Raw genomic sequence first — 14,706 nt, 5'->3', positions numbered from 1 at the left:
TTTTCGTTGGTCTCGTCTTAGATTCAGGAGCCGTATGCCTATCCCATCCATGTTTACATTCCCTCACTGTATTTCCCTCTACCACTTCTGCTAGGAGGCTGTTCCACTTAGTAAACCTACCACCCTCTCAGTAAAGGAAACCTAATTAACTTACGTTGCTTGATTGGCCCTGCTCCTGGGAGTTTTTACGAAGGTTATTAATTATTTTCATTAATAACGCGTTCTGTTCCTTTTTATCGAATGTATAAATTTGGAATAATTGTTTATAATTTTTTGTTGTTTGTAAATTCATGGCCACTAGGGGGAGCCGGAGACAGATCAGGGCTGGGCGCTGCTACTCACTACCACTTACTCCTTACAATTAAATTCGAAATTTGTACAAATTTTAATTTCAACAAAATTTAACGATTTCATTAAGTCGTATGAATGTCCAAAAACGAGGAGGGACCCCCAACGAAACAAACAAAAACGAAGCAGAGAGCTCAGTGTTTTTAGTTTCACTCACGCTTTCACACACTCACTCTCTTACTCTCATTCATGTGCTTTCACCTTCAATCTCACTCTCGCTCGCTCATGCTCTCTCTCACACTCATTCATGCTCTCACGCTCATTCATTCTCTCTCACACTCACTCTCTGTCAATATCTTCCTACTTTCTCAGCCGATGCTTCTATGTCCCTGTCTTCGTTCTTTGTCCGCCCTTCTGGTTATCAGCTTCGTCATCAGGCCTCACCGAGCGCTTCTGCAAACGGAGAAATGGTTGGAGTAATGGGGGAGGGGGAGGGTGTCCCCGTGGCTCCGCCCTCTGGGTGCCGTCCGAACCGAAATTCGTTGCCAGAAAACTAAATGAAAAAATTTTCCATATTGTTTTTGGTCCATTTGCACAAATCTACTGCTTCCCAGGGAGTTATCTGATCTCCCGATCTGGCCCAAAGAGAAGTGGTCCCCTGGGCAGCCTGATCGGCTTATAGGGTGATCTGGCCCCCAGTTCTGTGGAAGAGGGGCTGCCGCTCCCTGGAACTGCTACCCGTGGCCAACTCAACCTAGGTGAAATCCTTCTAGAACGTTCTGCCTGATAATACAAGAGCGTCAGAGGCATGACGTGTGCAACATTTACAACATTCAGACAATTAAAGAGAATACAGCCGGAAGGTATGTGGTATGCCACTCTGAGCCCCCCCAGACTTTCCCCCCGTGCTCCAGACTCCCTGGTGTCTAGTGGGTGAACGTTTTTGCGATGCATGTAGATAAACCTCTGCTGGTGGCCGACGCTTTCACTGGAGCTTCTGTGGCCGAAGGTCATGTGACAATCATAGAAGCCCCAGTGGAAGTGCCGGCAGCAGCAGAGGATGTCCACAGAGGCCCAACGGCTGCCAAAAAGGAATATCCAGGTCCCCTGTAGTGCTGCGGGGGATGCTCCTCTCTGGCAGTCGGTGGACGTCTGCGCGATGCACGTAGACAACCTCCGCTGCTGCCGGTACTTCCGCCGGGGATTTTATGGTGGAGCACCAGCGTGACGTTACCTTCCGGAGCTCCATCATAGAAGCCCCAGCGGAAGGGATACACGTTATTTATTATATGTTATCGCAATGGCGGGGATGGGATACCTATGTACCGGGCTGCATTAACTCACTTTCCATCGAAAGACACGTGACTGTACAACTTACAGGGGGTGGGAGGGGGCGCCGGAGGGGGCGCCCCTGCGGCTTCTGTCTCCCGCAGACAGCCTGTCCATATACCTGTATGGATAAGGCAGCCACAGTCATTTAGTGGATACAGCCCGCATACTCCGGGGCACAAGCTGTAACATATGACATTGATGTGTGGAAAAAAAAAAAAAAAGCCCTTTTTTCAATTTTTTATCAATTTTCATCAATTTTTAGCAAATTTGATGACAATTGTCCTGAAAAAAATATGATATATATGAAACTTGCATGGGTTCACAAAGTGTCAAAACATCCTTGGTCACGAAGGGTAACAAAAAAACCCCACAAAACAGTCTGGTGCTTAAAGGGTTAATTGTCTTTTATTACATGTAAACAGTGTTTATTCTTCTGTCCAAGTATCCTCAACATTGTCATCTATTAACAAGTCACAAGTATTTCTATGAAGCATGCGCAACGTCAAAAGAAGCCCTTACGTGCACGTCGTAGGAGGTGGAGGTGGAGATGCGCACTCGCTGCAGGGAAGGAGGGATCGGAGGGAGAGGCGGGTAGCTGGAGATAACGTCGCCGTCCTCTCGCTCTCGTGTGCCTGCAACCTGGCAAGCGGTATCGTGCTTAGTCAGGCCGACTGAGCAGGTTTATCGGACGGGGACCCGGCTGTCGAGCGGATCTGTTTGTTTGCCCCTCTTCTGCCCGCGGGGAAGCGCCTGGGCTCCAGCGTCGACTCCGGTGGACGGGAGGAGGAGTTTCCCGCAATGCTGGCTGTTGCTGGCTGATGTCGCCCGAGGACGGCTGAGCTTGAAAGGGCGCCAAACAAAAGACCTAATGATCGCTCTGGTTGGAGAGCTGAAGCCGGGAAGACGGCTGAATTCCGGCTATATGTAGGCTGGGTGATTTAAACCAAAGCTTATAACGAGGTGCTGGCCTGAAAAAAAACATTTGAAATCTATTTTATTTTTTTTAAATGAATTCGGAATATTTTAAACTTAATTATTTGAAATACACTTGATATGGTGATATTATATTGTTCTGCTCTGTGGAGATACTCTTTCCTCTTACAACATGGCAACTAAAAGGAATGTGATTAGAGATCTCCCTAAAGAACAACCAAAAAGAGAGAAAAAAGAGAAACAACTTGGATCAATGGCGGAATTTTTCTCTCCTTCCCAGGACAGAAATAAAGAAAAAAATCTAAATATGTCAACAACTTCTCAGTGGGATGAATCCCAGGTCCTTCAAACCCGTAGCAGTCTTAGTCCTACACCATCAGTGTCTCAAGATTTTATGCTTGCTCATTTTGAAGAAATTAAGAAGGAAATATCTAAAGGCTCCATAGAAATTAAGCAGGAGATAAATGAGCTGGTTAACAAATTATCTGATGTTGAAAATAAAATCTCAAATCTTGATTTACACTGTCTAACCATGAAGGAAACTATTACAAATGTTACCCAAAGAGTTGATAAGATTGAAACAAAATTTAGAGATTTGGAGGACAGCTTCAAATGAAACTAAAAAGAAGAGAGGAGTAGCAATAGTTTTCTCTGCTACACTTCAAATCGAAATTAAATATGAATTTTATGACCCGGAGGGTAGATTCATAATTATAGTCTGTAAATTAGATGAAGAGTGGTTTACTCTGGTAAATGTCTATTTACCCAATGTTGCCCCAGTACACCTCTTGAATAAGATATTGGAACGTGTAGACAATATTAAGATCGGCTGTTGTATCATAGCAGGTGACTTTAACTGTGTCCTAGATAGTGAATTAGATACTAAAACTATAAAAAAAAAACTCAATGAAGAAAAAATAAAGTCCCAAGCAAGAGCTTTTAATAATTCTCTCAATAAGTATGAGCTTATGGAGACTTGGAGAGTTTTTCATCCACTTGAAAGAGATTTTACTCATTTTTCCCATGTTCATTTATCATATTCTCGTATTGATTACATACTATGCTCTCCATCTCTTATTAATAGGATCCAAAAAATTGAAATTAGAAATAACACCTGGTCAGATCATAATATTATTACTATGGAAATTAGAAATAATATAAATAAGAATGTACGATCTACTTGGAAATTAGATGACTCCATTCTTTTTAATAAAGATAATGTGAAACACTTATCTGAATTAATACACTTATTTTTCAAAGAGAATAATCCTATTGATACCTCGCCAGAAAATAATTGGTGTGCATTTAAAACAGTGCTGAGAGGTCATCTAATCAAGCTTAAAAGTATAATTAGGAGGAAACAAGGGAGAAATCTTGCGGAGTTATATGTATTGTATAATCAGGAAGTTACTGAGAATAAAAAAAATCCCACTACAGATAAACTTGAAAAAATTAGACAAATTCAAGCTCGAATTAATGATAAATTGATGGAGAGAACAGGTAATAATATGGAGAAATTAAAAACTAGATACTATTGTTGTAGCAATAGAGTAGACAAAAGGATGACGAATAGACTAAAGAAATTAAAAAGTAATAATCGGGTTCACAAGATAATAATAGAGAATAAGATATATTATACACCAGAATCAATTGGTGAAAAGTTTAATCAATATCATGAGAAACTATACAATTTGAATAATAAAGTTTCATCAGAAGAAATCGACAACTATCTCGATAAAATAAACTTTCCCCAGATATCTATAGAGCAGAGAGCTACTCTAAATACTGATATAACATCAGCTGAAATCAGAGTAGCAATATCTAAATTAAGTATAAAACTCCTGGACCAGACGGTTTGACAAATCTATTCTTCAAAATATTTAGTCAGCAAATTTTAGGTTCTTTATCCCTTACTTTTAATTCTATTGTTAGTCATGGTAAACTTCCTAGCGAAATGTCTAGAGCTAATATCCTTCCTATTCTTAAGCAAGGCAAAAATCCGACAGATCCTGCTAGTTACAGGCCAATTTCTCTAATTAATGTAGACGCTAAATTCTATTCTTCTATTCTCGCTAACAGATTGAAATCGATTCTTAATACCATTATCAATTCGGATCAAGTCGGTTTTATTACGGGTAGATCATCGTGTGACCATATTAGAAGAATTATTAATATTTTAGACCAAGCAGAGAAGAAGAATATCCCTATGGTAATAATGTCGGTTGATGCAGAGAAGGCTTTTGATCGGGTAAACTGGGATTTTAGGAGTAAAGCCTTATTAAAGTATGGAATTATGGGTTGGATACACACGGTAATTATGGCTCTTTACTCCAATCCTGTTGCTAGGACAGTAGGACCAAATATATGTTCTGATTGGTTTGCCTTACAAAATGGAACAAGACAAGGCTGCCCTCTGTCCCCATTGTTATACATATTATCTGTGGAGGCCTTAGCCATTTGTATTCGAGATAACCGTGATATTCAAGGCTTTCATATTAGAGATCAAGATTTGAAAATTAATTTGTACGCAGATGATATACTAATCTCTATCACTAATCCACAGGTCTCTTTAAATTCTCTTATGGCGGAATTTAAATACTATAGTAAGGTCTCGAATTACAAAATGAATATAAATAAAACAACATTACTAGAAATAAACCTAGAAAGCTCTTTAATCGAACAGATTAAAAGAGAATATGATTTTGTCTGGGCTAAGTCTGACTTCATATATTTAGGTGTATGTGTAACAAAATCTATTTCTTTATTACTAGAGACCAATTTTATTAGATTATTGAAATTAACTAATATCTGGCTAAAAGAATGGAGAAATAAAGAATTCTCCTGGTGGGGAAGGATTAATATATTAAATTCTTACATAGTACCCAAATGGTCATATATGTTTTCAATGCTTCCACTAAGTATGCCTGACCCCTGGATAAGAATGGTACAAACGAGCTTTGAATGTTTCGTATGGAAAGCAAAAAAACCCAGATTAAAAGCTGTTATTATGGCACGTAAACCAAAGTATGGAGGCTTGGGTTTTCCTATTTTGAAAAATATTCTTTTGGCAAATATAATAGTTCATATATATAGACTGCAATTAGAGAATTCCCTAAATGAAGGGTGGTATGCAATTGAGCTGGAGACAGGTGGTTTTAATAACTTGGCGGATATTATATGGTATTCCCTAACTCCAAAACATCTTTCAATTTTATTTTGGGACAGATTCTCCCAACCTGGGAGTATATCAAGAAAAATTTAAATCTTAATAAAGGGATCCCGTCTTTCTCTAAACTCAAATCTGTAGAATTGTTTATTTCAGATATAAATTTTGATGACTGGAGAATTAAAGGTATATTAACTTTAGATCAACTTATGACTTCCATAGAACCTAAACCTTTTTCTCAATTGATACAAGAATATGATCTATCTAGTGCTGATATATTTAAATATTTGAGAATAAAAAACTTTTTGATGAAAGACCTATGGAAACCTAGTCGGGAGCTTTTAACTCGAATTAAGAAAATATTTACAGGAAATGATGTGGACAAAGTCTTATCAAACTGTTTTGACTTAATAAGTTTTGTTATGCTTGAATATATCTATCCAGCCATCAATACATGGGAACAAGAATTAAATATAAAGATTGATCAGGATAACTGGTCTAGATCTCTATATGATGTCAAGGTATCTATACATTCGTTGTCGCTAGCTGAAACTCAGTTTAAAATACTGAACAGATGGTACTTCGAGATTGCATAAAATGTATCCTAATTGTTTAGATACCTGCTGGAGATGTAATGCAGATAAGGGAAATTTTGTTCATATTTGGTGGAATTGTGTAGGCGTGAAAAAGATATGGTTTAAGATGTATGATTTAATCTTTGCCGTAACAGCAACAATTTTTAATCGATCTCCTGTAACGGCTTTAGTACATTTAAAGTGGCCAAATTGTAGTAATAAAGAAAAACAGTTCATTATTCATTGTTTCATAGCCGTGAAAATCACGATTGCCCGTTTATGGAAACAAAATCTTCCAATCCCATGGAACATGGTAATTTCCCATCTGAAATTCCAAATAAAAATGGAAAGACAGCTTTAAAAATCCTACTTTACCTCTGAAACAAAATCTAAGACATGGGAATCATGGCTAGTTAGGCTGGAGGAAATTACGAGTTAGGGCCTGTGTGTGTTGACTGTTTGCTTTCATTCTGGTTATGATGAAGTGATCACTGGATAATGAATAGTTTGGGACCACTAGTCTACATAAATCCATAATGCAGCTTTTATACTTATTTAATTACTTATTTATATTTATATTTATCTTTTTTGATGTCTTCTATGTATTGTATAAATATATGTGTATGTTTGTTTTGTGTATTCTTGTAATTTTATAACGGAAAAAATCAAATAAAGACATATTAAAAAAAAAAAAAAAAAAAAAAAGAAGCCCTTACTTCTTAAGACTGCAGAAAGTCTCTTTGGAAGAAACCACTTCGTGTTAGGAGGGGGGGTTGTGGAATAAAACACTGTCATTTGTGAAAGCGGCAGCTGTATTGGTATTTGGAAGCAGGACAGAACACCCCCATGGCCTTTGCACTGTGGTACAGCCTGCCCTGACTGTGATGTCATAGTGCTGTGACATCACAATGCTGTGATGTTCTGTAAAAGCGCATCCAGACACTCTGGTTGTTTCAGATTGTGAGCAGTAGCAGTACTGAGCATAACAGTTACCTGTCCACGACAGGGAGCGAAACTGAGCTTTCAATTGACTTTAAAAAGACAAAATAGGCAGAGATTAAAAGGCCTTCATTCGTGTGCACGCAATAGCCGGCACATAGGTGCGAGTCTCTGCACCTGAACATCTTTGACTGACCCCCGACAGGTACACGTTTCAGCCGTCATGGAGCGCACTTGCTCCGGCACTCCTAGCCCTGGCACAAGCAGCAGAATAACATTCACGCTGTTTGTGTTTGGCTGGGCGCTCTTATGCGGCGGATCTCTACTTTCTGTCTATGGGTTCGCGACATGCCAGTCCGACAGCTGTATCACCTACAAGGCGACGGGCCCGGTACTTGCCGGGATAGGGCTGGCATATTTATTGATGGCAGAGTTTACTGCCCAACGAGAGAGGAGAAGGAGGGAATTAGAAGGAGACCCGACGGATCCAGATAGCAGCTTCCTCTGCGGGAAAAGCCGGCAGTTTGTGCAGTTCGTAATACTCGGGATCCTGTTACTGGCTTGCGGGGTACTGATTAGTATCCCAGGACTTGTGTTTCCAGCCTGCAAGCCGGTATCCAACACAGACAAACCCCCTAAAGTCTGTGAAACTCCCTTACTGCAGACAATCGTAATCATACTAATCGTCTTGTGTTACTGCCTGGCTATCTGTCTGAGTAAAAACCGTCGGGACGGCGACTCTGAGGAGGACCCAGAAGCCTGCAGATATCAGCCGCTTCCTGTAAGTGTGGGTGACGAAGTCTTCACGGTCCCGTCAGCCCCACCTCCACCTTTTGCAGGAGGAGATGATTGGCCAATGAGCAGGGACCCTCCTTCCTACGACAACGTCCTGTTTGAAAGGGGCGACCGTGATTCCGGCGGAAGCGACGGGGAAGACATACACACCGTTCCATGGCGATGGGGGCCGAGAATAGAATACATCAACGAGCCTATCCCTTCGGAGCCACCTCCAAGATATGAGGACATATACCCTTCTCAGCCGGATCCTGAAGAGAGCTCATCATCATCATCATCATCATCGTATTACTCGTTTTCCCAATCATCGGAGTCAAGTGACTATGAGCTCGCACCAGGACCCTAAACGTTGAAAGACTGAACTATTGGGGGGGGGTTTTCTAACATTTCGACTCAGTACAGAGTTTGAGCCGGAAGCGTCACCCAAAACATCACATCTGACAATATCCAGGTCTGCAGATAAAGGACTGAAATCAGACCGGGTTTTTGGTCAGTGCCGGCACCGTACATGACGCCTGTTGAAATGTTTTTTCCCCCCCCGTGAGACTTCCACCTTAAATAACGGATAAATAAAATGACATCTTTTCATGGTTGCCCCTCAAACAGTATCTGTGTGCGTTTGTGTGTGTGTTGGATATACCGCGTGTACGAGGTCACATTATCGTATGGAATCTATAACATAAATCTCTTACATGTGAGATCAATGTGTTTATATACATATACTCCATACACTCTGCTGGATCCACTCTGCTGTCCATCACCTTAAAGGGGGAGTCCTGCCCTAAGTCAGCACCGTGTTCTTTATCCCTGGAGCCAGGTTACCGGCTCTAGGCAAGATATTTCCATTCAAATACAGTTGGGTGCGTGATCCCTAATCACACCAGGCGCTGATGATTTGAGTCAGTCTTTGTCTGACTCATCAGAATGTTTTTTATAATTTATTTTTTTAAATGTTGCTTTTATCATACAGAGTGCACTATTATTATATTTATTATATTATTATTAATTATTATTATTATTATTTTTTTTTTTAATGCCATTTATTCTATATAACCCATTGGGGTGAGGGTTAGTTACGTTCATATTTACTTCTGTCGTTGCACCACCAATATCTGTCTTTTTATCTTGTTGAAGTGTGGGAACGTGGGATTCCCACAGAGTGTTGTAGCGCATGTACACTTTTACCTATTGTTTTCTCAATTTTGAATGTTCCTGTTATGTTTGTAGAATCTGCAAACAAATCTCTAGATTGCCATGATGGATAAAAGCTCCTAATGATAGTAATTGCCGCTACGTTCCTTTGCTGTAAGATTATTCCTTCCTATTAAGTTATCGCTCCCTTATAAGTGGCTGGTTGTTGTTGATTGGTTCGTGCAGCCGCTGTAAGGATGGTAGGAGGAGAAGGGATCTTCATGATGGGTATTATATATTAATATGATGGGTATCGGATATATTAATCTTTGTCACTTTTTGCCACAGATCTCATCCTCAATCACATAAAAAATCCCTTTAAACTAAAAATGTCCAAAAGAGATATATTTTTTGATTTATATCCAAAATATATATAAAATGATTCATTGTGTTAATAAAAGAAGTTCCATAAAACATCATCAGTTCCCCTTAATGAAAGTGTACAGAACAAAAGACCAACGAGGGGTACGCGTGTTCCAGGGTGCACTCCCCCCGAGGAGCCTACAAAGGACTCGTGACCCCGTGGGCGATCGCAAGCTATTCTATTATTTATATATATATGTATACTAGGGCTGAAACTAACGATTACTTTCATAATCTATTCGTTGGCCGATTATTTTTTCGGATAAAAAAAAAATGCACATTTTTCATTTATTTAAAATAAAAACGTATAATTTAAAATAAGATTTGTCATTAACACTTTCATCTCTTTATCACACTGGCATTTCTCTATCCGCCTTCTTATTTTACTGACATAATAATTAAAGCTATATTTTACAGGTACAAGAACCCAAAACACATTATTTCTCAAACTAAGCTTTACCAAAATACCCAAAAAAGTTTTACTAGTAAATATTAATTCATGTAAACTATTTTTTCATATTTAATAAAAACTATTATGGAGAAAAATGCCTCTTGTTTATATTTTCTTTTATTTGCCAACCTGACGCCAGTTATGCAATCTCACCCCCAGCTTGCCACTCTGCCTCAGAAATGCCTTATACCCCCCTATATGCCACTCTGTCCCCTGATATCCCTTATACCTCCTATATGCCACTCTATCCCCTGATATCCCTTATACCTCCTATATGCCACTCTCCCGCCCTGATATCCCTTATACCTCTTATATGCCACTCTCCCGCCCTGATATCCCTTATACCTCCTATATGCCACTCTCCCGCCCTGATATCCCTTATACCCCCCTATATGCCACTCTCCCTCCCTGATATCCCTTATACCCCCCTATATGCCACTCTGTCCCCTGATATCCCTTATACCCCCCTATATGCCACTCTATCCCCTGATGTGCCTTTTACCCCTTATATGCCACTGTGTCTCCTGATATGCCTTTAACCCCCTATATGCCATTGTGCCCCTAGATATGCCTTATACCCCTGATATGCCACTGTGCCCCCTGATATGCCTTATACCCCCGATATGCCAGTGTGCCCCCTGATATGCCTTATACCCCCGATATGCCACTGTGCCCCCTGATATGCCTTATACCCCCGATATGCCACTGTGCTCCCTGAGATGCTTTATACCCCCTGACATAAGAAAAACTGACAGCGCTAAAATAGGTATAAAAATATGCTTTCATTAATATAGACAAAAAAAGAATAGATAATACACAATAAAATATAAATATATATATATAAATATATGGTCAATGGAAGGTCACGTGACGCCGGCGTTCAGTAACAGAAGCCCCAGCGGAAGTGGAAGGGAGAAGCAAAGTGGAGGGGAGGGGAGAAGCAGAGAATGTCTCCGCGCATGGCACGGACCCTCACCGGCTGACAGAAAGGAGAATCCAGGTCTCCAGCAGCGCTGCGGGGGATCTGGATTCTAGAATTATAAACCGATCTCTATTTGTGGTCGGATTATAGAAGGAGGGGAGTTTCTCAAAAAAAAACCAAAGTGTATATTCCTACCGAACTGCATCCAGAGACGGGCGGCTTCTTGCACGGTGTTGATGTTTTATTATTCTCTGCCAGCCAGGAAGGCTCAGCTCAAAAACAACCGGGATGTCGCTGCCGGCCGGCGTCCTCCTTTTATACAAAACAAAAAATGACCCTTCAAACAGCTGATGTTGAGCCGGATATCCGGTGCGGACTTTCTATCGGAAAATAAGAATAGAGCTATTAGTATAAGAGTTTACCTGATCAAGGGACTACTGCATCAATATTAAACCAAATATAGAAAAAATATTTATTAAAGAATAACTGGATTCTAATACAAACGTAATAATTCCCTGAAACCAATATATATATTTATTATACACACATATATACATATATATAATATATCACACACACATATATATATATAATATATCACACACACACACATATATATATCACACACACATATATATATATATATATATATATATATATATATATATATATATAATATATCACAGACACACACATATATATATATATATATATATATATATATATAATATATCACACACATACATATATATATATATATAATATATCACACACACACACACACACACATATATATATAATATCACACACACACATACACACATATATATATAATATCACACACACACATATATATATATATATGTATATATCACACACACATATATATATATATCACACACACATATATATATATATATATATATATATATATATATATATATATATAATATATCACACACATACATATATATATATATAATATATCACACACACACACATATATATAATATATCACACACACACATATATATATAATATATCACACACACATATATATATAATATATCACACACACACACATATATATAATATATCACACACACACATATATATATAATATATCACACACACATATATATATAATATATCACACACACATATATATATATAATATATCACACACACACATATATATATATATACATATATATCACACACACACATATATATATATCACACACACACATATATATATAATATATCACACACACACATATATATATATATATCACACACACACACATATATATATATATAATATATCACACACACACATATATATATATATATAATATATCACACACACATATATATATATAATATATCACACACACACATAAATATATATATAATATATCACACACACACATATATATATAATATATCACACACACACACATATATATATAATATATCACACACACACATATATATATATATATATGTGGAATTAAGTCCAATAAGTCTTCTGCCTGATGGAAGTGAACCCCGGGGAGGAATAACACCAGATCTGCTAGGAATGGCCAGCGATGTCAGTGTCTTCTTTAATTATAAACAGAAATAGACGCCTGTGCCCCTTATAATAAGTGAAAATAATATATAAAATATTATATAACCTTAAATGGATCCTCCAGTTGGTATTAAAAAGATCCAGGTATAATCATAAAAAATAGTAAATAAATATTGTGTAGAATGAAATATAACTTAATGGTAGAGGAAGAATACTAAGGACGCCCCTTACAATATTAAGGGCATCGATACGCCCAATAAAAGGTAGAAGGGGCCCTCAGCATCAGCCAAGACCCCCTCTACAGCGTCCCCCACTCAGCTGCAACGAAATCGGGAATGGCTGAGTCGGCGTCTTTGGTCCGTAATAATGAAAGAATTGCCCTGTAGATAAGAGGGTCCCTCGCAGTCAGGCGGACCTGCGGTGCTGGGGTCTTCCAGAGATAGTGGACGTCACCTGTGGAGCTGGAGCCAGGAGGCTTCTTCCTGTACCTTACTGAGAAGGTAGAGATGGTAGATCAGTGGAACGACGTTCCAGCAGAAGTGGTAGAGGGTAATACAGTAAGGGGATGGAAACATGCATTGGATATGACTATGAACGGGAACTAATCAGGAAAACAGGCAGAGCAGACGCCCGATTGGTTCTTATCTGCTCCCAAATACTACGTTTCCATCTCCATTGCTCCAAAACCACCCGGACCGTCGCCTGTCGGCTTCTCCTTGTGAGCGGCGATCGATATACTGTCACGGCATAAGATGTCCGGATGCTGAAGTCCTTTCTAGACACAAGAATTACCCGAAAATGTAAGGGGGCGCATTCAGCCGGCTTGGTGCCGATTTACACAAAATCAACTTGGAGGGCAGGAGACGTACTGGACTCCAACCGCCCCTCCCCCCCAAAAGATACAAAATAACACTTATAGTAACGCTTATCACGCAATATAACAATGTAACAAAATTACTTCCCAGATCTGGATACTTCTGTAAGTAACGTTCCGGTTGCCGTCTCCTGCAGACTGGGAATCCCTTTTGGCCGCGCCGTCTCTATGATGCCTCCTCAGCCGGGAGACGGAACATGTTCTGGTCTCTGAGCCGGACTTCCCTGCGCTCTGGCCGCGGAAAATTGGCCATCTCTGCCGTATCCTCTTCGCTTTCAAAACCGACTGCAGGAGGCAAACTGGGAAAATAATTATTATTGGAGCTTTCTAATGTTCAGAGTTTCAATACTTTTATTAAACGAAAATAAAAATGAGTTGTTTCTCGATTTGTCTCTCTTTATACTTTTTTCTCAGATGTAATTGTTGAATTTATTCCTGTTTACCCCTAATAAAAATAAGCGTGGGGTAAAACGGCATTCTCTGACCTTTTTAATTTCCCGCATGGCATTATAATTATGTTAATGATATAGCGCCATCATAGTCAATAAGGTTGTAAAAATGGTAAATACCGAGGTTGGCGTCCCCTACCTGCCACAACTACCCACATCACTTATCTGCCCAACCAGCCCATTTATACCATTTCTACACCTCGCCCTGCCAACAGCCTCTATTACACCTGGACTGCAGTTATATGATATTTACTGGGGCAATAAGACATAAAAACGCACCTTTCTTCAGTCCTGCACCGCTTTGTACAGTTTTGCAGTTAAATTTATAACAAAAGGGTGTTTTACCCCATAAAGACTCAATCATGTTTAACCAATATTCCTCTTTTTGTGTGTTTGTGTACCTGCCAAAGACTCAATTATTTCCAAGTTTAATATTCAACCATTTTCATGTTATTAAATAGGATTTATTAGCACCAAAATATAAAGAGTAAAACGCGGCCAGAATACGTCACGGGCCGGATATACAATAAGGCTGCTTAGCATTAAAGAAAAGTGGCTTTTATCTCATGTGGTTCTATGGGCTGATTATTTACGGCAGTGGAACTAAAGCCTTAATATCTAAAAGTCCAATTCCTCATTTACTGAAAGTCCCTGTAAGACATCGTCTGGTTCCCCGCAGGCCGTATGATACGGAGTCCGGGGGCTTCTAAAGGACATTGTCTGAAATAACAGAGACAGAACTCAGACAAACGGCGAATATGCAGCTGCCCGGCATATAAAGAAACCCCAAAAACAAACTTTTACTGTAATAATAGTGAAGGATTTTTAACACCACGACGAACAGGAGATTAAAAG

The 14,706-nt window shown here is 39.2% G+C and overlaps 1 protein-coding gene across 1 annotated transcript; it reads left to right on the top strand.

The window, feature by feature from the left end:
* The first annotated feature begins 7,456 nt into the window (after window positions 1-7,456).
* Window positions 7,457-8,374, top strand: LOC149279814 (transmembrane protein 171-like). The gene has a single exon (XM_089500808.1). It carries the CDS (start codon window positions 7,457-7,459, stop codon window positions 8,372-8,374), a length of 918 nt encoding a protein of 305 aa, XP_089356934.1.
* Window positions 8,375-14,706: the final 6,332 nt, after the last annotated feature.

The sequence above is a fragment of the Sceloporus occidentalis genome, unplaced genomic scaffold (assembly GCF_023333645.1).
Source record: "Sceloporus occidentalis isolate IW3139 unplaced genomic scaffold, rSceOcc1.0.p SCAF_160, whole genome shotgun sequence".
NCBI classification, from domain to species: Eukaryota; Metazoa; Chordata; class Lepidosauria; order Squamata; family Phrynosomatidae; genus Sceloporus; species Sceloporus occidentalis.
The sequence above is the reverse complement of the archived record's forward strand: the minus strand, read 5'-3'. Positions and strand labels throughout refer to the sequence as shown.

What these genes read in the sequence shown, in the direction of transcription:
- LOC149279814 (XM_089500808.1), top strand. Translation starts at nt 7,457, where the DNA reads ATGGAGCGCACTTGCTCCGGCACTCCTAGCCCTGGCACAAGCAGCAGA.